Source organism: Rhinatrema bivittatum, chromosome 2 (genome assembly GCF_901001135.1).
Source record: "Rhinatrema bivittatum chromosome 2, aRhiBiv1.1, whole genome shotgun sequence".
In the NCBI taxonomy this organism is placed as follows: domain Eukaryota; kingdom Metazoa; phylum Chordata; class Amphibia; order Gymnophiona; family Rhinatrematidae; genus Rhinatrema; species Rhinatrema bivittatum.
Genome location: NC_042616.1, coordinates 553,615,283 through 553,637,309, shown reverse-complemented (window position 1 = coordinate 553,637,309; position 22,027 = coordinate 553,615,283). Strand labels below are relative to the sequence as shown.

The window sequence follows — 22,027 nt, the reverse complement described above, 5'->3', positions numbered from 1 at the left end:
AAATATCTTCTATTGTGTCCAAATTATTACATGATAATATCTTCTATTGTGTCCAGATTAACACATGAAGGCGCCGCTCACATTAAAAGGTTATACATGCAGAAAAAAAGTTATGTGCTTTTTCGATGGTGGACCCATAATTTGGACACAATAGAAGATATTTCCCCGAGGCCCCTGAAGCAGGCAGAGTGCTGCCGAAACATGGCCATTGTCGGGTGAGCGGCACTGAACCCTCAATAGCGGCAGCAATCAGCATTTAGAAGACAAGATAAGTACCTGACAAAGGACTTGTACAATTGCATGGTGGGTCAGACCGCAGATCGGGAAATAAAAGCACAAACAATTTAGAAATTGCCAATTGTAAGTTAAAGTTTGGCAAAGGAATAAAACAATAAAATACGGGAGCTATTGAAATAGGCCAGCCACAGAGTGGTTGGTCCATCAATAGCAACCGCACAAAAAACCACATTCAAAGGGGTTTCCTTGTCACTTGGAGGTTGAAGAAGAGAATTTTCTTTGGCACGTAAGTTTACTTTAAAATTAGTGTAATCTATGCGCATATCTGCTGGGTAACTTATGCATGATGCTATAAACTGTGGTAAAATTATGGAACATATTGACAGAGGAGGCAGTCATGGCTACTGTTCAAAGTGCTAGGTTTAACTTTAGAGCAAACATATATTAAAAACAAAAATTGCAATAGTTACAAGTCAATTTGCTTGCACAGTTTTCAAATAGTAAGTATTCGGTCCAAGTATTTAATTTTCTGCAACTCCTGGAAGAGAGATTATGCCCAATTCTGAAGTTTACCTATTTCAGAAAAACGCCCTGCTATGCATTTTGCAGAAGATTTTGCTCACAAAGCATTTTCTTTAGATGTTTTTTTTTTCTCTGTTTGAAGTTACAGCAAAGTAAATCCTACTGTAAGTGATGTGCTATTTTGGAAGCATGCAAACCAATTGTCTTGTAGACTTTTTTTCCCTGTTTCATCTACTTTTGACCACATCTTAAATTTGGCCCTAAATAATTAAAAAAATGGACACATTTTTGGAGGACAAAGCAATCAGTGGGTCTCAAGATATTAAATGCATGAAAAAAAAAAGAAGCTCTAGGAACTTAATTGATTGAAGTATTTCACGATAGGAAGAAATGTGTTTTCATTCTGCTCTAAACCTGGTTACAGATGGACAGTGCTTTTGTCCTCCTTTGCATATCCAGATTTGTCTGTGAAATTATTAAAAGAAAGGTGTACTCCATGACATGTGAGCTTTCAACCTAATCAAATATAGGGACCTATGCAAATATTTTCTTGCAGTGTTCATTAACTTGAAAACCCAAAAAATAGAACCAGAGAGCCCAAAAACTTTATGGGTACAACAAACAGCTCTAAAACATGTATCCAAAAGCAACAAGAGTATTGCACTCAAAAATCACAGTCTTCCCATAACAAAAGACTGTTTCTGTGTCTTTTAATCCATAACGCTCAAAACCAGATCTTGGCACTAAAGGCAATACAAATCAGCAGTATAGGAGTCAAATAGATAAGGCAATATTATCACTATGAAGAGGTAGAGGTTCAACCAGTCCTCGCTTTACCCCATTTCATATATGATGATAAGAGTTTAAAAATATCTATATCTTGCCCTAATCAAAACTGGTTTCTGTCTCTGTCTTTTTGTCTTTTTATGTATAATGCTCAAAAATAATGAAGGGATGGAGCAGATGTAATGGCTCCGTGAGCTGCCACTCTCTGGGGGGCAGGGAGGGGAGCAGTCACGTGCCTCTCTGTATCCAAGTAGTCCACAAGTTTAAGCCCCAGGAAGAAACCACTGGTTAGCCAGCAGTGGGGCCCTAAGATGGTGAGAGCTGGATCCTTTCCTTCTCAGGCTCATGCCAGAGAGAGAGAGCCCTGTGACCACACTACCATGAGATGTGCCAACAACTAAAACACTGGAATAAAAAAATGGAAATTGCGAACTATCATCTTTGATGGACATTTAAGTTAGTGATAAACAATGATGATGATGAAGATAGTAAAATCTTTGGATCTTCTGTAAGTCTTCAACTAAAAGGATTTTCTGTCAAGACTCCATCTCACCTCTACCCCACTTCTCCCCTCCCCCCCCCCCAATACCCCCCATACACACTCACAGTAAGGACATTCTTGTAAGCAGTAGCATGGGTCATCAAGGCTTCAAATCTAACAATCCTTCAAGATTTGTGCTACTGCTCACATGTTTCAAACTTGTGCTAATTTAACTCTTTTTTTGTGTCTCTTATTAATTCTAATATATGCATGCTTTTCTTTTATGTATAAAGGAAAGCATTTTTTTAAACATAATTATACTCTCCTTGCAGAAATGATGCACATTTTAGGATTACCTCCACTGTGATTTTTGAAGTGTCCCACATATGGACCAGATTTTCAAAAATCGTGCATTGCTACAATACATGCCATTGAATTGTCCATAGCTTTTACCTGCATAAGTGCACCTTAAAGGGCAGATTTTTAAAGCCCTGCACGTGGCCGGGCCTTATGTGCACCGGGCGAATCTTCCAAGATGCCCGGCCATGCGCGTAAAGGCCGGGATGCGCTCAAGTGCCAGGCCTCTTGGAAGGGGCAGGCCGGAGGGCATGTTTAGGGCAGGGAGGGGCGGGCCAGGACAGTGCCATTGTTCTCTGTCCCGGAGCCTCGCATGCTGACCGGCTGCCGGCGCATGCAAGCTACTTCAGGTTGGGCCCAGAAGTAACTTGTAAAAAAATAGGTAAAAAGATTTTAAATTTTAAATTGTAGCAGACTGGGAAGGAACCGGGGAAGGAACCAGGGAAGGCCCCGATGCATCGCCGCGCGACTATAGCAAAAATATATGCCCCCTTGCATGCGTCACCCCCAATTTTTTTACATGTGTGCACCGGCACACACGTTATAAAATCATGCATCCATGTGTGCGTGCCGGGTAGCATGCTCACATGGACGCGTGTGCTTATTTTTTAAAAATCTACCCCTTAGGGCATAAATTGGCTTTCGAAATTGCTACAATAGTATGTTACGTTTACATTTGCAACTCATTTGAAACTTACATCCTTTATGCATTTTGACATATTGACTCTTGGCACTAATGCACAGACATGATAAGGTATCTCGCCATCCTTGCACTGAAAAGAGCCGAAAATGAAAACATGACATATATTCAGATCTGACAACTTTTTTCCATGACTGATTATATTTATGCATATTTTTGTTCAAATGAGTGGATGATACAACAAATAATCTGTAGCTTTCTTCCTTTTTCAGCTCCAGTCCAGTCTGACCGAGCGAATGACGTTGTCCAAGTCAATCTCTCTTCCTCGGAGCGCGTACTGGCATCATATTACCCGACAGAACAGCGTTGGTGAAATCTATAGTTTACAAGGCAAGTGGCTTAAAAATAAATCAGAATCTCCATCAACTTTCTTCATGCTGAGCAGATTTTAGGCAAATTACTTTTCATTTGTATTGGTAGTTTCCCCTTTCATTATTTGGATAATTTTATAGATCGTACTCCGCTGTGATGGGAACCCAAATGGCAGAAAATCAAATGTGGCAAAATAAATATATTAGCTGTTACCAACCTTTGGTGGCATCCCAGGGATTTGCAATGGAATTTTTAAGTCATTGTTTCATAAACAAAGGGCAAAAATGACACAGCGAATCGCTTTGTAGACCAAGCTTGCAATTTGGCTCATGTAGTTATGAGTAAAAGCACTGTTGCTATGCAAATTGTGTACTGGAAAGCTATGTTTCAAAAGGGATTTAGCTGATTGTAATTGCCCAGCTGGATTTCCCCTAGGTGAAAATTGATCCTTCTCAGCTATTATAATTACATGTGGTCTTCGTGCACATTTATAGCCCAATCTAAAAGAGGTATTCCCATGGTGTGTATAGGCCCAGGGATGTAAACAACACGTGCACATGTATGTGTGGTGTTATGCCCCCTCTTCCTCTGTCCACAGATATTTATAAGTGCAAAGTGCATATACACATTGTATGTACAGACCTTGTGGATAATTTTCAAAGGGGAAATGACCTAGGGATTTTTCCCTATGAAAATCAGCCCAAGGTCTGTGAGAGCAGAGGTGACTCATGCACTCTGCAGCAATGTTGGCTGGTTAAAGTGCATAAATGATGCCAGGATCTGTTTCATGCTGTATGCTTCATGGGTTTTGTTTTCTTAATAACATTAGGTGTACATTCTAAAGGCCACTTTCCGATTGTCAATAAAGTCTGCACTAAGAGAACAATTTTACAAGGGTTTCCTGTAGGTAAAAAGCATTTTACCCACGTAAATCTGCTGTCTGAAACGTGCCTGCCCTACATGCAAAGCTCTATAAGACGCGTACTTTTATTTGCATTGTAGAGGTGTTTCTGGGGGAGGGCAGAGTTTTGGGGGAGAAAACTATTCTATGGTTTTGGATTTTCAAGACTATGCCTGTAGTTTTGGACAAAAAATGTATCCGCAGGAACAGCAGGTACCCTGTGGGTACTTTCCCTAGGAACATTTTTAAAGTGAAAAATATGCATGCATTTAAATCTTCCTATGAAAATCGATGCAAACTTGCAAAGTACCCATGGACTCTGCAGCAAAGCAGGCAGTTTGAGAATTGCTTTCTGAAGGACTAGATGACCTTCTAGAACCCAGAAGTCCTTTATCTCTCTAGGTCATGTAGGATAAACGTCTTCCCATAATTCTTTAGATAGTCAAATATAAGATATCACAAACTGCAGTAGAAAACAAGGCTCGCAAGCCTTGGGATAATCGCTTTATTTAAAATATCAGGCTATGGCTAGAGCTTTACTAACAAGATGAATTTGCTTCTCTGAGCTCTGCCAGCGAGGAATGCAAAGAAGCACAGAACATACAACACAGAGATAATTGTTGGATTCGAGGGTCCATCATAAAAAGTATAAATCTTAAACTCCTAGAAATAAAAGGTACTCATAAAAGAATATAATTTAATGTGCTAATCCCTAATAAAATTTGAGGAGAGCTATAAACAGACAAAATAACAATTTTATTAAAAGAAAAATAAAGACAATGAGCAGATAGTCTACTAACACTAATTTTGGAAGCACTACATTGATTTAATTCACCTGGCCAATAATATCGAGGAGGAAACTATTAAATTGCTTAGATGCCCAAGAAGGCTTACAACTCTATAGAGTCGCCATCTGCTTTATGTGATTTTTTACATGAGAACAATTCAATAAAGTGGATTGATTGCATGTTTAAGGACCCTAGAGCATCAAAGAGAGTTAACAGCATTCGGGGATCCCTTCTACCAGGCAGGGGCCACCAGGCAAGATCATTTCCAGGACCATGGAAGCAGTCATGGCGAAAATTAGGAAACATTCTCGGAGACATTGTGAGCTGCCTCCACACCGCATCCCCCATCAGCTCGGGAAGCATAGACCTCACCCAGCAATCAAACCCGAATCCTCTGCATGGCAGTACAGAGCACTGTCACCAGGTCGGCACCAGCTTGGGATCCTAATAATAATCAGTGCACTGGCACTCTAAATTACACTGATTCACAGTACACTGATGGGCAAGCCTAAAGGAGTTGCAAGACTAAATTCTCCTCAGGATTTACTGGCAGCCAAACGGAAAAAGGGTGGTAAGAATAATTTTAATCAATGGAATTATTAAAAGCAAATTTACTATTAGCTCTGATCTCTCTGAATCTTCAGGGTTTTTTTTTAGTGTAGACAGTTTGCATTTACTGGAGTCTTCTCCCTCAGAATCTATGCAATCCATTTGAATCCACTGCAAAATCATTACATCTTTAGCAAAACGTCTGAATGCCTGCAGCATTGCTCTGAAAGCCTTAGGTAAGATGATTTAGCAGAACACTGCTGTGTCCTTTTTGACTGAAAAATAAAATATATACGGTTAGCTATCACTTTAGTTGCTGGTAGCTGTTTTAAACACTCCTAGCAGGTTTTACTAGTCAACACAAAATAATAAAATATTACAACATCAATTTTTCACTTGTTATGTGGCATATAGTGATGACTTTGAGTTACAGTACTTTCAGAACAGCAGCGTACCTTTAGCATGAGTTAGTTATTTGCAGTCCGTTTCTGTTGGATTTGACGGTCTGTGGGCTGCACCCATGAACCGCCCCACTTACCTTCCCCGGCTGGGGCAACTCCATCCCTCTCCAATGCAGTAAACCCCACTGGGGTCAGACAGGTGGCACAACAACACCAGCAGGACACCGCTGCCGCCAGCACGCGCTCTACCTCCCCCTAGGCACATGCACCATTTCCTGAGATTTAAAGGGACGGCAGCAGGAAAGTCCCCCCTGGCCCCTAGAGATAACATCACACGCATAGCCCTATATAAGGGCATCTCCCTAGAAGCAACTCACCTCAGTAACAGGTCCAACTACTTCCTAGTAGTGAGTGCTGCTTGCCTGGGTTTTATCATATATCCAGCCTGAATTTAGTCCTCGTCCATCTGTCTTCGGCTTCTCTTCTGTCCTCGTCCCCATCTGCTCCATCCATGTTGCCCACCTGTTCTTATCCTTGCCTGCCCGCCCTGCCTATCCGTCCCTCTTCTCCTCCCTGGTTTGACCTCGGCCTGGACCCCATATACAACTGTCTTCTGCCTGCCTCTGGCCCAGCTTAATACGGATCTTCTCCCCTGCCATCAGCAAAGGCCCCACCTAAGTCTTGCTGGACCCGGCACCCAAAGGCTCAACACGAGAGCTGGTACAGGTGAAGGTCCTGCCCGGTCTTTGCTTTGATTGGGTCAGCCTGGCTCTACCTGCAGGGCTCCTCCCTGCCTCGGCCCAAGGGTCCACAGATACAAATTTTCCGCTGCCCCCCTCTGAGACACATGCTAATTCAGCCATTAGGTTTTCTGCTATTGTATAAAAATGTTCTAGAATAAACAATAGTTTCTTGCTATTACCCTCCCCACCTCCTTCACTCAATGCAGTTCGTCTATCCTGTCAGCCCCTTTGTCTGATCACTGTCACTTCCCAGCCTCGTTCCTTGCTGTCTCTTGTGTATGGACATTGCTCTCCTTTGCACTATCCCAGGTCCCTCGTTCTCCACATTTGTCCCACCTGAAGAAGCATTTCCTCTGAAAGGTGTTCCACCAGCTTTCAAAAATCCCATGCTGTGATCTTTCTGGAAGTGCTGCTGTTGTCATATCTCGTCTATATTTCCCTTTCTTCCCACTAAATTGTCAGACCTTTGGGACAGAAACTCCCCTACCACTGCTCCAGTATAACTTTTCTTCTTTACTCTGTCCTTTTACTGATGTATCTTTGTTTATTTTGTACAGTCTTGGTATTTTATTAAAACAGTATATATCATCCCTTCCAAAATAAAAACAGCAAATACATTGTGCCAGCTGTTTTTATATCACACATGATTGCAAGTGACTTATTTTCATGAAACACCTACAGGGGAAAACAACAGAATAAGCTGATGATATTGAGTGCGTCTGCTACACATCTTTTGTCCAAATTAATTTTTTCCTGCTAAAATGACTCTGTGCTTAATTTTTTTTTTTTTTAATCAAAATATCCTTCTCTGGGGAAGTAACACCAGTCTTATTTAATTATTAGGGGGTGTGTATTTGCTAATGTTGCAGAATTGTTCAATTTTGAAAATAAATACATGTATTGCTGACTTCACTTCCCGAGTTCATCCTTTCTCTTCAGACCTTGGAGTGATAATACCTGAGAATCTCAAGTAGTGAAACAATGTGATAAAGCAGTGGATAGAGAGAGATATAATGAGCAGAAAAAAAGGAGATGAGAATGCCTCTGTATAGATCATTGGTGAGGCTTCCCCTCTAGTAATGTGTTCTGTTCTCAGAAAGGATATATGGCCCATCCAGAGAAAGGCAACCAAAAAGGTATGAGATTTGCACCAAAAGCCATTACAGCTGAGGCTTAAGGATCTAAATATGTAGATCTTAGAAAAGAGGAAAGACCGGGGGGCGGGGGGGGCGTTATAATGGAGACATTTAAATATCTGAAAGATATTAATTCACAATAAGCAAACCTTTTTTCAATGAAAGCTGTTGAACTAGGGGGTCATGATATGAAGCTCCAAGAGGGTAGGATCAGGGTCAACATCGGGAAATACTTTATCATTGAACGCATGGTAAATGTGTAAGAGGGCCCCTGGTTTGCCCCTTACTAGTGTGGCATCAGTGGTCTCAATAGTCCCTGCATGTGTGTGTGACGTCAGAATAGGAGCTGAAGAGGGTTGGCACTCCTTATTGAGAACTGTCAGCATTTTAACAAAATGCCTGTGCCCACGTACCCACATGCCAGAGTTCATTAAGGAATCTCGTTCAAAGAGAGAGGCTCTAGTTGATCTCTCCCTCTCCCTCCTCCCCATGATGGAAGAATTCTTCTCTCAACAGAGAGATGCTTAATGGTGCTTTCTATCTTGGGAAGGTGGCTGAGGACCAAGGCTGAGCTGTCCAGGCCTTCAAGATTTGTGGAGGTCCTGTCTTGGGATCCCAGAGTAATTTCTGAGATGTGTGTTAAGGATTTCTAAGTTCCCTGAAAATCAATGTCAGTAGGATTTCCTCAGAGGTTAGAGAAAGAGGATAGCCTGTGAGGAGTTCAGAAGGAAACTGTCTAATAAAGGAATATCCTAAGAGTTGATGACTGAGAAAAGGCTCAGCCATACTGTGAGAAGTAAGAGACATTCCAAGAAGGAAAAGAAAGAGTTGCATCGAGAGAAACAGGTACCAAGGGAGTTCTTAAAGAGTAGGGTTACTTCTCCAGAGAGCTACCTGAACAGGGTGCACAGCCATTGCAGCTGAAAGAGTCAGAGCTTATTTTTCATGCTTTGGATGATATTTTCTGTACTACTACTGACTGGTATATTAGCATACTGCTGTGGATTTTGTTTCCTGCAATTAATGACCAGTAAAGACATTTATTTTTGGATAACATCTACAGTGCGGCATGTGGTTCTTTAGATTTTGGCTAAACTTGTTTGCAGAAGAGCTCCAGAAAAGAAGAGAAAATCTCTTTGTGTACTGATTTAGTTAACACCTTACATTTTTCTCCCATTTCTTTTAGGCAGCCATATTCACAACAAATATTCTCTTGTCGGTTAACTCATGAGGATTTCCTTCAAAACCCATGCCTGCAAAGTTTTGTTAGATTAGCAGTAGAAAGTTTAAGACCAATGCAGTATATTACTATATTAATAGATCCCTTTCCGAAGAATGTTTTCCAGCTAAACGTCAAGTAGCAATTGTAAAACCAATAATTAAGATAAACCATTTGGACCCTATGTTGGTAAGTAACTTCAGCTCTATAACAAATTTACCATATTTGGATAAACTCATTGAGAAAGCAGGCAATATGCAACTAGGACAGTTCCTTGGTGATTACATCCTCATGGATTCTTGCCAATAAGGGTTTTGGCCTAATCATAATACTGAGACTGCTTTAGTTTCAATGCTGGATGAGTTTCAAAGGAATTTTAACTTAGTTCTGGAAACTGCCTTAGTTCTTCTTGATCTTAGTTCAGCTTTTGATACAGAAAATCATAATCTCAGTTGATTGCTTTGGGTATTGACAATGTGGTATATAATTTGTTTCATTTGTATCATTTAGATAGGGGCCATTTGGTTCAAATAGAATTTAAGAAGTCTATATTAAAAAAAAAAACCCAGAACAGATAACTTATCTGAAAGATGTAATTGGATTATTGCAACTCTCTTTACATAAGACTGCCAACTTGTTCAATTATCCCATTGATTCAAAAAATTGTGGCTTGTCAGTATTGGGTCTTAAATGATGTGATCATATAACTTCAGCATTAAACGCACTGCATTGGCTTCCTGTTTTATTTTGTATTAAGTTTAAAGTTTTATTTTTTGGTTTGAAGTCATTGCATGATCTGGCTCCAGATTACTTCTCTTCTGTATAAAAACCATATTGTCCCACAAGGCACATGCACTTGGCTGAAAAATTGCTTTAGGAGTTCCTTGTAAGTTAAATTGGTGGATACCATAAAGTCTTTTTCATCTTGTGGAACCACATTGTGAAATATCTTACCTCTGAGCCTTTGGGAGTCAGAGCTGGCAACCCAGTTAAGAAAGTCCTTTTCAAAAGCAAAAAGATAAAAAAGCTGGTATAAAACTCATAGAACTTCAAGGTTTGGTACATTGATCTCTGATTAGAGCCAGGCAGCGGGCAGCACAGTCTGTGTCTGGAGCTTTCAACTGCAAATTTTGTAGTGCAAAAAACCTTTAGAGCATATAGGGAATTCTGTAGACTTATTTTTTTATTTAAAATTATTTGCATGCATAAAAGCATTTGCATGCAAATTATTTGCATGCATGCATAAAAGCATTTGCATGCAAATTATTTGCATGCATAAAAGCATTTTTTATAATATAAATAACAGAACAGCATGGTGGAAAATGTATCACAATGCAAAGGTCGCAGGATTACTTTTAGCCAGATCAGAGGACAAAGGAATACAATTAGTTAAATATCTCAAAAGCTTGCTTAAACAGATGAGTTTTTAGCGCACTTAAATAATTTCAGATCACTAATGGCGCGAACGGCAAGCAGTAGGAAATTCCAGTAAAGTGGCCTGGCTATTGGAAAGGCACACACGCATTTCAGACAACAGAGAATATTTAAGAGAGGAGAGGGCACAACAAGGAAGTTCTGGCTGGCAGAGCAGAGATTTCGAGCAGGAGTGTGAAATTTTTAGGATGGAAAATAATCCAGAGTCATTTGCCATTATTAAGAAGGTTGTGAACAGTAACAACCAACTATAACAAACCTGCCAGTGTATGGGAAGCCAGTGGGGGGAAAGCAGGACAGGAGTGTTGTGCTCATGAAGTCTGGTGCCTGTGAGAAGATGCGCTGTGGCATGCTGGATTATCTGAAGGGGGCGTAGGCGCACAACATGTAAAATGTTAGAGTAGTCTAAAGCAGAAAAGATTAAAGGCTGCAAAACTATGCAAAATCTTCAGGGCTGTGAAATGGGTTGAGATGGCGAAGCATAATTAACTTCACGAAGGAATACTTAATAACTTTAAATTGAGAGAGTTGTTCTTTAGCTCCATGTCAAAGGCTTGTTCAGAGTCAGGTGGCTGCAAAACATAAAGAAGGCTTTATTGGTACATAGAGTGCTATGGGCAGTGTGAAATTATCATATGGTGGAAACATTAAATTCCTACCAAGTTAAGTTTTGGGGAGAGGGGTGCCTGTTCTTTTAACTCTGTAGGGAAATTCTTGATTTCCCTACAGAGTTTTAAAGATGGCACTGACCATCTTTAAAATGGCCGGCGCCATTTTTAAAGATGGCGCCGGCCATCCAGTGCTCCTACCATGTGACAGGGGCCGGCCAGTGGCACGGATACCCTGTCACATGGTAAGGGCAAAGGGCCATCAGTGCCATTTTTATTAGCACAGCCGATGGCCTGAGAGCGGGAGATCACTCCCCGCACCCCCACTGGACCACCAGGTAATTTTAAAATGGTTTTGGGTGGGTTCGGGAAGCAAAGGGGTCATTTTTAAAGGGTCGGGGTGGGTTTTTTGTTTATCGGCTCGGGCGCAGCCGATAAACAAAAAACCAATCGTGCCGGACTATAAAAATTGTAAGATTTGAATCGGAACCGGAACCGAACCGATTCCAGTTCCGATTCACATCTCTAGTGGGCAGCGTCAGAGCAGGCAAGTCTGTTGGTCACAGGAGAAGCGAAGAGAGTGTCTGAGTGAAGCGCAAGGGTCAAATCCAGGGTATCCATTCGAGGGTGGTCAGCCAAAGCAAGGGTTAGTTCCAGGTATCAGTCCGAGCATGGTCAGTGGCAAGCAGAGGTCAGTTCCAGGCAGTAGGGATGTGAATCGTTTTTTGACGATTTAAAATATCGTCCGATATATTTTAAATTGTCAAAAATCGTTAGAGGCGATATTTAATAGGAATTCCCCCGATTTATCGTCAAAAATCGTAAATCGGGGAAGGGGGAGGGCGGGAAAACCGGCACACTAAAACATCCCTAAAACCCACCCCGACCCTTTAAAATATATCCCCCACCCTCCCGAACCCCCCCAAAATGTCTTAAATTACCTGGGGTCCAGTGGGGGGTCCCGTTGTGATCTTCCACTCTCGGGCCACGGGTGCATTGATGGAAATGGCGCCGGCGCTACCTTTGCCCTGTCATATGACAGGGCAAAGGTAGTGCCGGCGCCATTTTGGTTCCTGTCCCCCGACGTCACGAGCGTAGGAGATCGCTCCCGGACCCCCGCTGGACACCCAGGGACTTTTGGCCAGCTTGGGGGGCCCTCCTGACCCCCACAAGACTTGCCAAAAGTCCAGCGGGGGTCCGGGAACGACCTCCTGCACTCGAATCGTGTTGCCGTAATGAAAAATGGCACCGGCCGTACGGCCGGTGCCATTTTGCAGTACGGCAATATGGCCATATGGCCGGCGCCATTTTGCATTTTTCATTACGGCAACACGATTCAAGTGCAGGAGGTCGTTCCCGGACCCCCGCTGGACTTTTGGCAAGTCTTGTGGGGGTCAGGAGGCCCCCCCAAGCTGGCCAAAAGTCCCTGGGGGTCCAGTGGGGGTCCGGGAGCGATTTCCTACGCTCGTGACGTCGGGGGACAGGAACCAAAATGGCGCCGGTGCTACCTTTGCCCTGTCATATGACAGGGCAAAGGTAGCACTGGCGCCATTTCCATCAACGCACCCGTGGCCCGAGAGTGGAAGATCACAACGGGACCCCCCCCCCCCCACTGGACCCCAGGTAATTTAAGACATTTTGGGGGTTTCGGGAGGGTGGGGGATTTATTTTAAAGAGTCGGGGTGGGTTTTAGGGATGTTTTAGTGTGCCGGTTTTCCCGCCCTCCCCCGATTTACGATTTACACGATATTTAAAAAAACAAAACCGCGACGATCCGATTCCCTCCCCCCCCCCCAGCCGAAATCAATCGTTAAGACGATCGATCACACGATTCACATCTCTACCAGGCAGCGGTCCAAACGTCGTCAGTGGCGAGCAGAGATCAATACCGGGTATCAGTACAAACGTGGTCAGAGGCAAGCCGAGGTCAGTACCTTGAATCAGTCCGAGAAGGTACAACCTGGGTAGCGGAACGTGGAACAGGAATCAGGAACAGACGCTAGCACACAGGAAGGACCACAGGAACAGAGACGCAGGAACACTGGAACAAGCACAGGAACGCAGGAACACTGGAAAAAACACAGGAAAACAGGAACGCAGGAACACTGGAACAAGGACAGGAACACAGGAACACTGGAACAAGCACAGGATCAAGGAAGCAGGAACACAGGAAGGCAACTAGCTTCACATAAATGTGACGACCCGTTTGCCAAGGCGAGGAACTGAAGACTGAGCCCTCCCTTTTATGCAGGGCTCAGGTAACGTCATCGCTGTGCGCTTGTTCCTTTAAAGGGCTGGGTGATCCATGCTCATCTAGGGGTGGGCCCGACACTGATGACACCGAGCTCCGATGTGAGGAGCAGTGCAAGGTCGAAAGCCCCGAAGGGCCTGGAGTCGCCATGGGACGACACGGGTGCCGGGGGCTGGCTGTGGCTGTGAGGGAGGACAGACCAGGCCTCGCGGAGGGGAGCCCGAGGTGAGCAGGCCCAGCCGTGGCACCAGCGCAGCCAGTACGCACAACACCCGCTTTTCCAGGATTCAAGGTGGGATACAGTAAAACATCCATAATTATAGAAACAATGATAGCAATGTAACATATACAGATACAAAAACTCAACTAAAAGAACAACCGTGGCATATCATAAAAATAAAATGTGAGGTGTCAGAATTAAAGGCCATTCAGAAAAAATGTGTCTTTAACACCTTCCTAAAAAATTTAGGGTCTGTGATGAGTAGTATCTCCAGGGAGAGAGTTCCAAAAGGTGAAACCAGCCATTGAGAAGGAGCATTCTCTGATTTTATCAAGGCGGGCTTATCTTGCAGAGTGCACATCCACCAGCAGACACTGACTTGCGGACCTTAATGAGTGGCAGGGAGTTTACAATTTCAATGAAGCAGTGATCCAGGGTGAAGAAATGTAATGAAGTAGAGAATGAACAATTGCAGCTAATTTTTATTGGCTATGATAAGTGATGGGAAACTAGTGAAGGAATTGCAATACTGGAGAAATATGGTCATGTAAAGGTGTGTTAGTTTGGTATTATTTGTAAAGGACAAATTACATATGCCAGAAGACCAGTGAAAAGAATGTTACAATAGTCAAGCCCGGAAAATAGAAGAGATTGAAGCACAGTGCAAAAGTTCGGTGAATCCAGAAGAGGTGTCAAATGCCTTAACAGTTGGAGTTTGAAAAATGAAGATTAAGAGACTTGATGTGATCATGCATAGAAAGAGAAGAGTCAATAATAACACCCAGGTTCTGGACAGAATGTGAAATGACAATCTTCTGTTCTCTGAAAACAATCTTATCAGAGGTATTTGTAGTAGGAAAGGATGAGAGAATGATTATTTCAGTTTTATTGATGTTTAAAGAGAGTCTACTATGTTTTAACCAAACATAGATGATAGACATAAAGACATTAATTGTTCAATTTGTGACCATGAGGACTTCAGGGGGGGAAAAAACTGCATGTCATTTGCATACAGTTTATAGTGTACCCTAAGGCTCGCTAAGAGACAGCATAGCAGAATCAGGTAGATGTTAAACAAGGCTACTAAAACATTCTCTTTGATTCAGTTATATATTAGCACAATAGAAAAATGGATGGCCCACAACCGCTTGAAACTGAAAAAAAAGAAAACAGAACTGTTATATCTCAGCTTCATATCAGAGTCTGCAAATGCTCCTCCTACGAGTATAAATTTGGGTAATGATGTAATTCACGTTACCAAATTCGTGCGAAACTTAGGAGTCTGGATTGACACTAATCTATCTCTAACTCAACATGTTTCCAGAACTGTAAAAAATTCTTTTTTCAAACTGCATGTTTTAAAACGATTACATCCTCTTTTATTTTTCCAAGACTATCGATCAGTATTGCAAGCGCTGAGTCTGTCCAGCCTAGATTATTGTAACGGCTTATATATAGGGCTTCCCGAAACTGTCATTAAACCTCTTCAATTGGTTTTAAACTCAGCTGCAAGACTCCTTACAGGTACACCTTTAAAACAACACATTACGCCATTTCTATATAAGTTGCACTGGTTACCAGTTAAATATCGTATTCAGTATAAAATTATTATGTTAACACATTCCTTGCTAAATAATATAGATTCCACTTGGCTATGTTCCACTTTGCGAGTCTTTAAACCTCAAAGAGAACTCAGGTCAGCGGGAAAAAACCTATTGGAGGTCCCATCCATAAAAAATGTAGCATTGAATGTGACCAGAAACAGAGCATTTTCAGTCGTAGGTCCAACAATGTGGAATGCTCTGCCTGACCCTCTAAGGCAAATACCCAATCGTAAGGAGTTGAAGAAAGCGCTGAAAACTTACTTATTTCAGGAAGCTTTTAAGGATATTGAGCTTTAGTTAGAGTAAGCAGCTCTAGATGTATTCCATTTCTTGCCTTATAGTTTTAGGTGTATTTTATTTCTTGCTTTGTAATTAGTAGCCTGAGTTGAGTTGTTTTAGATATAATTTGTATTGCAGATCAGTGATACTGAATATTTTAAAATTTGTTTCATTTCTGCTCTTTAAGTTTTTATAAAGTAATTGCCATATTTCTTATCCTATGTCACTTTAATCTTATGTTATTGATAATATTATTTATTGTATTTTTATTCTCACTTTTGTCGAAGCTTTTTATTTTTCTTTTATTGAATTTAATTAATCTCCCTTATAATTTTAACTACACTGTATACCGCTTTGGTCAGCATTTAATGCTGGTAAAACGGTATATAAAAACGTCAAATAAATAAATCAATACTAAAAGTGCTGAGACTTGGGGTACCTCAGAAAGAAGAGAAATCCATGAATAGACACCAGAACAAAAATTGACTTGCTGAGATTGACCAGAAAGATAGTGAAGGCTTGGGCCTTGTATGGAACATTAAAAGGTTATATGGTAAAAAGAGCTCACATTTGTCCATGGCAGGAAGGAGGATTCTCAGCAAGAAATTCAGATCCTAAGATGGGGGTGGCAGAAGGAAGTTGCAGTGTTGCCCCTGACAAATGCAGGAAGTGGGTAGAGAAATTTAAAACAATGATCAGCTCAAGAGTCCACCATTTAATAAAAGGGTGACCAGAAAGACAGTCAGTGCTAGCCTTTTTGCTGCCCTGTGCGAACAATTATTGTGCTTCCCCCTCCCCCTTTTTCATTCAGTTTCTGTCTTGGGCCCACCGAAAAAAGCCCAGCTCTTTCCAGCAACCTCAACTTTATAAACTGTCACCCCCCACCTCTGGATATTCACCCCTCCCTTGGAACCCATAGCCAGTGCAAGACCGTTAGGTGCCCTAGGCAAACCCTATACCCTTGCATCCCACCCTCACCCTCGCCACACACGCAGTTAAGAATTATGCATTTATGATAGCAGATTTTACATGAAAAAGAATGTTCAAAGTACAGTCTTCTGAGATTAAAAAAAATATCAACATGTATATTATATTTACATGCACTGCTATGGTAGCAAGCATAAAACCCTACAAAAAAGTACACTTGGAGCCCATATGGCATTAGGACTACTGAAAAGTGTTGGGTGTGGGCTTAACCCTCAGAAAGCCATGAGTAAATTACAATTAAAATATAATAAGCCTCCCACACCAAAACAGCACTAACTGCCAGCACTTAAAAAGAAGAGCCCTATCAATGAGAAGGCAGCACTGCAAATATTACACTAGACTCTAAAACACCAATATACCTCCTATTAGGAAAACAGAACAAACCAAGATGCTATAGATCCCTAAATACTAGCAGAATACCTCTCCTTGTTCACACATTCAGAACACAGGCAGACCCTCACCAAATACAGAAATAAAATACTATAAAGTATAAATAGAAACATGTAGGCAAAAACTGAACTGGAAACCACAAGTCAGACTCTGTATGCAGTGCAACAATGAAAAAACAGAGCCGTCACCAATCCTCAGTCATTAAACAATAAAATCAAGATATATAATAAACCCATAAATCATGATAGTATAAACATACTAATAAAATATTTTTTCAAAACAGCTGATAAATGGAAGATCTAATAATTAAAAACTCATAAAATTTGTTTTAAATTGCCCAAATACCAATAAAATATTTCAAAATGACACATCAAATAATATCCCAAAATTAAAACGAATAACTAATAAGAATAAGGATTCATGCTCTCCATACCTGGGAATTTTCTATTTCTAGTCACCCTGGGATTGTCAGAGATTAGTGGAAGAGGGATGTATAAGCTTTCTCCTCCCTCGCTCATAGATATATATCTATACACACATACACACACACACACACACACACACACATACATTCTCGCTCAAGCACATGCTCCCTCTTACGTATACACATGCTTCCTCTTACATGCACACTCACACACAAGATCTCTCTCTTAGACGCACATATAAGCTCTCACGCATGTTCCCTCTCTCACATACACATGCTCAGACACACATATGCTCACAAACACACATGCATGCTCAGACACACACACACATCCTCTCTCACACACATATGCTCAGACACTCGCATGAAGAGAAATGGCAGGCCTGGACTCCCACCCATGCTTGGATACCACAACCTTTCCTGATACAAACTGCAGAATTTATTGCTCAAAAAGAACAATTTAGACCTCTTACTCCATCATCCCTAGAGCTTGGTCTCTTCACGTGTCTCAATCCTCCCTTTCGCACTTATATACTCAGACACAGACAAGCACACGCTCAGACACACACACAGGTTCTCTCCTGCTCATACACAAACATATTGGCTCACTCTCACACACATACACCAAGGACTCTCTCGGTAGCCATAAGCCTGCCTCTTCTTCATTTCTGCTGCGGGGCACGTTGGGAATCGCCTCGCAGCTCTTTTCTTCTGGCTGCTTGGCAAGTTGAGACCAACAGGTGTATCCGCAGCTCCTTTCTTTCAACCGCATGGCAGATTGGGACTGCCGGGCTCAGTGGCATAGCCACAGGTGGGCCTGAGTGAGCTGTGGCCCACCCACTTTGAGCTCAGGTCCACCCATTTAGCAATGCCCTGGCCTGGTAGCCTGAGAAGCAGCGATGCAGCTTCTCAGGCTACCAGGAAGGTGCCCAGGAGGCCAAGAAGAGAAACCTGACCAGAGAGAGACCATTCGGCTGCTTCTCCTCCTACTCATGTGCCGGCCCTACTGAATTAAAAACACTTGTGGCTATCACATACTTTATGCTGATCTCACGATGCATGAGATTAGCATAGAGGAAGTGATAGCTGCAAGAGTTTTGAATAGTGCAGGGGCCGGCACATGAAAAGGAGCAGCAGCAGCAGCAGAACGGTCTCCTACTTCTGCTCCACATGGAGAACTTGCCTGGTTTTGTGTTTTCGAGTGAATGGGAGCTTATCTGGATGTGTGTTTGTGTAAATGGGAGCCTTCCTAGAAAATGTATGTGAATGGGAGCCTGCCTAGGGAAGGGGAGTGTTGGTGGGACTGGGAGCCTGCCTGGGGGAGGCAGGTATTGGTGTGTGAATGGTAGACTGCCATGGGGTGGGGATGTTAATGGGAGCCTGCCAGGAAGTGTATGTAAGTGAGAGAACATGTGGGAAAGGAGAAGCTGTATGTATGTGTGAGGGAGCGTATGTGCATGTAAGTGGGAGCCTGTGTGTGTATGTGTGTGGGAGTGGCAGCCTGCTTGTGAGAGTGAGAGCCTGTGTGTGGACATATAAGCCTGCATGCGAGAGCCTGTGTGTTTGTATGGGAATGTGAACCTGTGTGTGAGAGAGAATGTTAAGAGTGAGAGCTTGTGTGTGTCTATGAGGGGGAATGGGAGCCTGCATGTGAGAGCGTGAGCCTGTGTGTGTGTGTCTGTGGGAGTGGAACCTGAGAGTGAGAGCCTGCATGTGAGAGAGAGCATATGAGAGAAAGAACCTAAGTGGGAGCCTGTGGGTATATGAGAGAGCATGCAACAGTGGGAGCCTGTATGAGGGAAAGCATGTATTTGAGAGAGTGCATGTGAGAGAGAATCTGTGGTGTATGAAGGAGAAAGGAAAAATATGATCAGACAACAAAGGTAAAAATAAATTATTTTCACTTTGAGCAATTGGAATTTCCCATCTTTGAGAATGAGCATTTCTTATATATATTCTGCCTCCGCTTTTTAATCTTCTATACATGTTTATTGTATTGTGACATCATTTAAGTTGTCAACCCAGTAGTTAACCCAGAGAAGCTACCTTTTGTTGATTCTTCGAATAGTCACTGTTTCATTATGTTACATGCAAAGCCTTTTGTTGATTCTTCGAATAGGTACTGTTGATTCTTCGAATAGGTACTGTTTCATTATGTTACATGTAAAGCCTTGTTTAATATGTTTCTTGTAAAGCCTTGTTTAATATGTAAAACCTTGTTTAATATGTTTCTTGTAAAGCCAAGGGCACTGTTTCCCGTCCCGAGGCATTTTTGCTGTTACCTGTAAACCGGATTGATTTGTTTCCTAACAGGAAATTCGGTATATAAAAATTCTAAATAAATAAATAAATAAATAAATAAATATTTGTATTTTGCTGTTTCTTCAGTATTCCAGTATTCACAGAGGCTAAGGCTGGTTTCTCAGGCTTTTCATTTCAGTTTTGTCTCCATGTTTGTTTCTAATTTGTAGTCCTTTATTCTTCATTAAGTAAGGGTCTGTCTGTGTTGTGCATGTGTGACAGAAGTGCAGTATTTTGGCTAGCGTGTAGTTTCTTTGTAGGGATTTGTAGCAGTTTGGCTTAATTTGTATGCTTGCCTTTACTGCCTTTTTGTAGATAAGGTTGCTGCTGTTTGAGTCCTGAGAGTTACTGTGTTATGGTATGACATGGGAAGGTTCTAGGTATGTTAATTTTTTTTATTTTGTAGAGATTTCTCTTACTGCATAAAGTGTTTGGCATTGGAGGGAATTTGTTTTGCTGTCACTAAAGTGGCACCAGCATTTGAAGATTTTTTTTTTTTTTTGCATTTTCTAGTTCTGTTCTGCATATGTTGCAGATCTTAAGTTCTTTTGATGTTTATTGTGATTATTGCTGTTTTATTATAGTTATGATATTCTCTGCATTTTTTGTATTCTCTGCATGATATTCTCTGCATTTTTGGAAAGAGGATTCATAAAAGAATACATTGATAATTGGATCTCATGTTTCTGTTAAACTTCTGTTACTTTTTACATGGTGTGAATTTATAAACTGCAATAAATATAAAATAAATTAATATATATTAATAAGGCATTTGTAATGTTAGTAAGTGCTTGAAATAAAATATTTTAAAGCATCACTCATGATTAAACTACTTAGAAATCCATTATCAGATGCACTCTAAGGCATTATTTATTGATAAGAGTACAAATTTTATGTCAATTGCCCACCCATATTAACCTTGGACCACCACCTAAAAATTCATTTCTGGCTATGCCACTGGCCAGGCGAACCTGCGACTCCTTCCTTTCAACCCCGCCGCTCCTTACTCTCTGCTGTGTGGCAGGTTGGGAACCGCTAGGCGGCAGCAGCCTTTTCTAAACTTGGCCTCCTGGATGATTGGTGTCCAGTGGAGATGACATCAGTAACATTTCCTCGTGGCTGCGCAGTGGGTGGGAACTGCCATCTTCTTGCTGCCTGGCAGGTTTGGGACAATCAGCTTAGCAGCGGCCTCTTCCTGATCTTGGCCTCCTGGTGGTTTGGGGTCTGGTGGTGGCTGTGTCAGCCACATTGTCTTCATCTTGCGGCTGACAGTGGCTCCCAGATCGCCGCCCCCCTCCAGGTCACTGCCCTGTGCAAATACATGGCTTGCTCAGTGGGTTACACCAGCCCTGCAGAAAGAACAGCAAACCAATGACAAAAGCTGGAAAGCTATAGGCACAAATGCTTGTAGTCTAGGCAATAAAATTCCAGATCTGCAGGCCCTAATAGTGGAGGCTGACTTGGATATTGCTGCTATTATGGAAACACAGTTCAGAGAGTCTCATGAACTGGATACAGCCATACCAGGACACCGGATTTAAGATTATAGTGCTCAGGCAGAGGATAAATGGTGAGATGTGTTGAGTTGTTATACACAAACATCCCATTACAATCAGAATTAGAGATGGTACAAGAGACTTTAAATTAACAGACAGGTCCCCCACAGATTCCATCTTCTTTCTTACACAGAGTTGCAGATAGTTCTTTATAACATCTACTTTCTGTTTCATTTGGATTATTATCGCCAAGTTCATGGGTGGCTATGGGATCTCAGTAGCCCCTGACACTGCAAATTTGTGCGTTACATAGTTTGAAGAGAAAAATGTTTTTACAACCTAATTTTTCAGATATGTTTTGTTATGGAGTAGATATATAGATTTTATTTATTTATTTATTTCAGAGCTTTTATATACCGAGGTTTAGCAATTAGCCTTCACCCCGGTTTACAGTAGAACAACTTGTTACATAGAACAGTAGGGGTGTGCATTCGTTTTCAACATATATGTAAAACGCAACGTAATTTTTTTTTTAACTTAAAAAAGTGATGAGGCGAAAACGATCGGATTTCCAACTTATTCAACATAGCTATGTTGAATACGTTGGAAATCGTGATTGTTGATCCTAAATAAAAATTTAAACCCCTCACCCTCCTTAATCCCCCCCCCCCCAAGACTTACCAATACTCCCCAAGCTGGCCAAAAGTTCCGTGAGGGTCCGGGAGCGGACGCACGGGGAATCACGTGACGTCGCGTCACTCCGACGTGACGCCGACGTCACGTGGTCCACCGCGGTTCCGCTCCCGGACCCCTCGTTGGACCCAAACGGCACTTTTGGCCAGCTTGGGGGGGCCTCCTGACCGCGGTGGACCGCGGTGGACCATGTGACGTCGGCGTCACG

General features: G+C 42.0%; 1 protein-coding gene across 1 annotated transcript in view; it reads left to right on the top strand.

The window, feature by feature from the left end:
• The window catches only part of DOK6 (docking protein 6), a 1,072,962-nt gene that overhangs the window by 914,500 nt on the left and 136,435 nt on the right, over window positions 1-22,027 (top strand). The window contains exon 7 of the mRNA XM_029590909.1: window positions 3,296-3,413. Within this exon, the coding sequence (XP_029446769.1) occupies window positions 3,296-3,413 (118 nt within the window). The remainder of the gene's footprint in view (window positions 1-3,295; window positions 3,414-22,027) is intronic.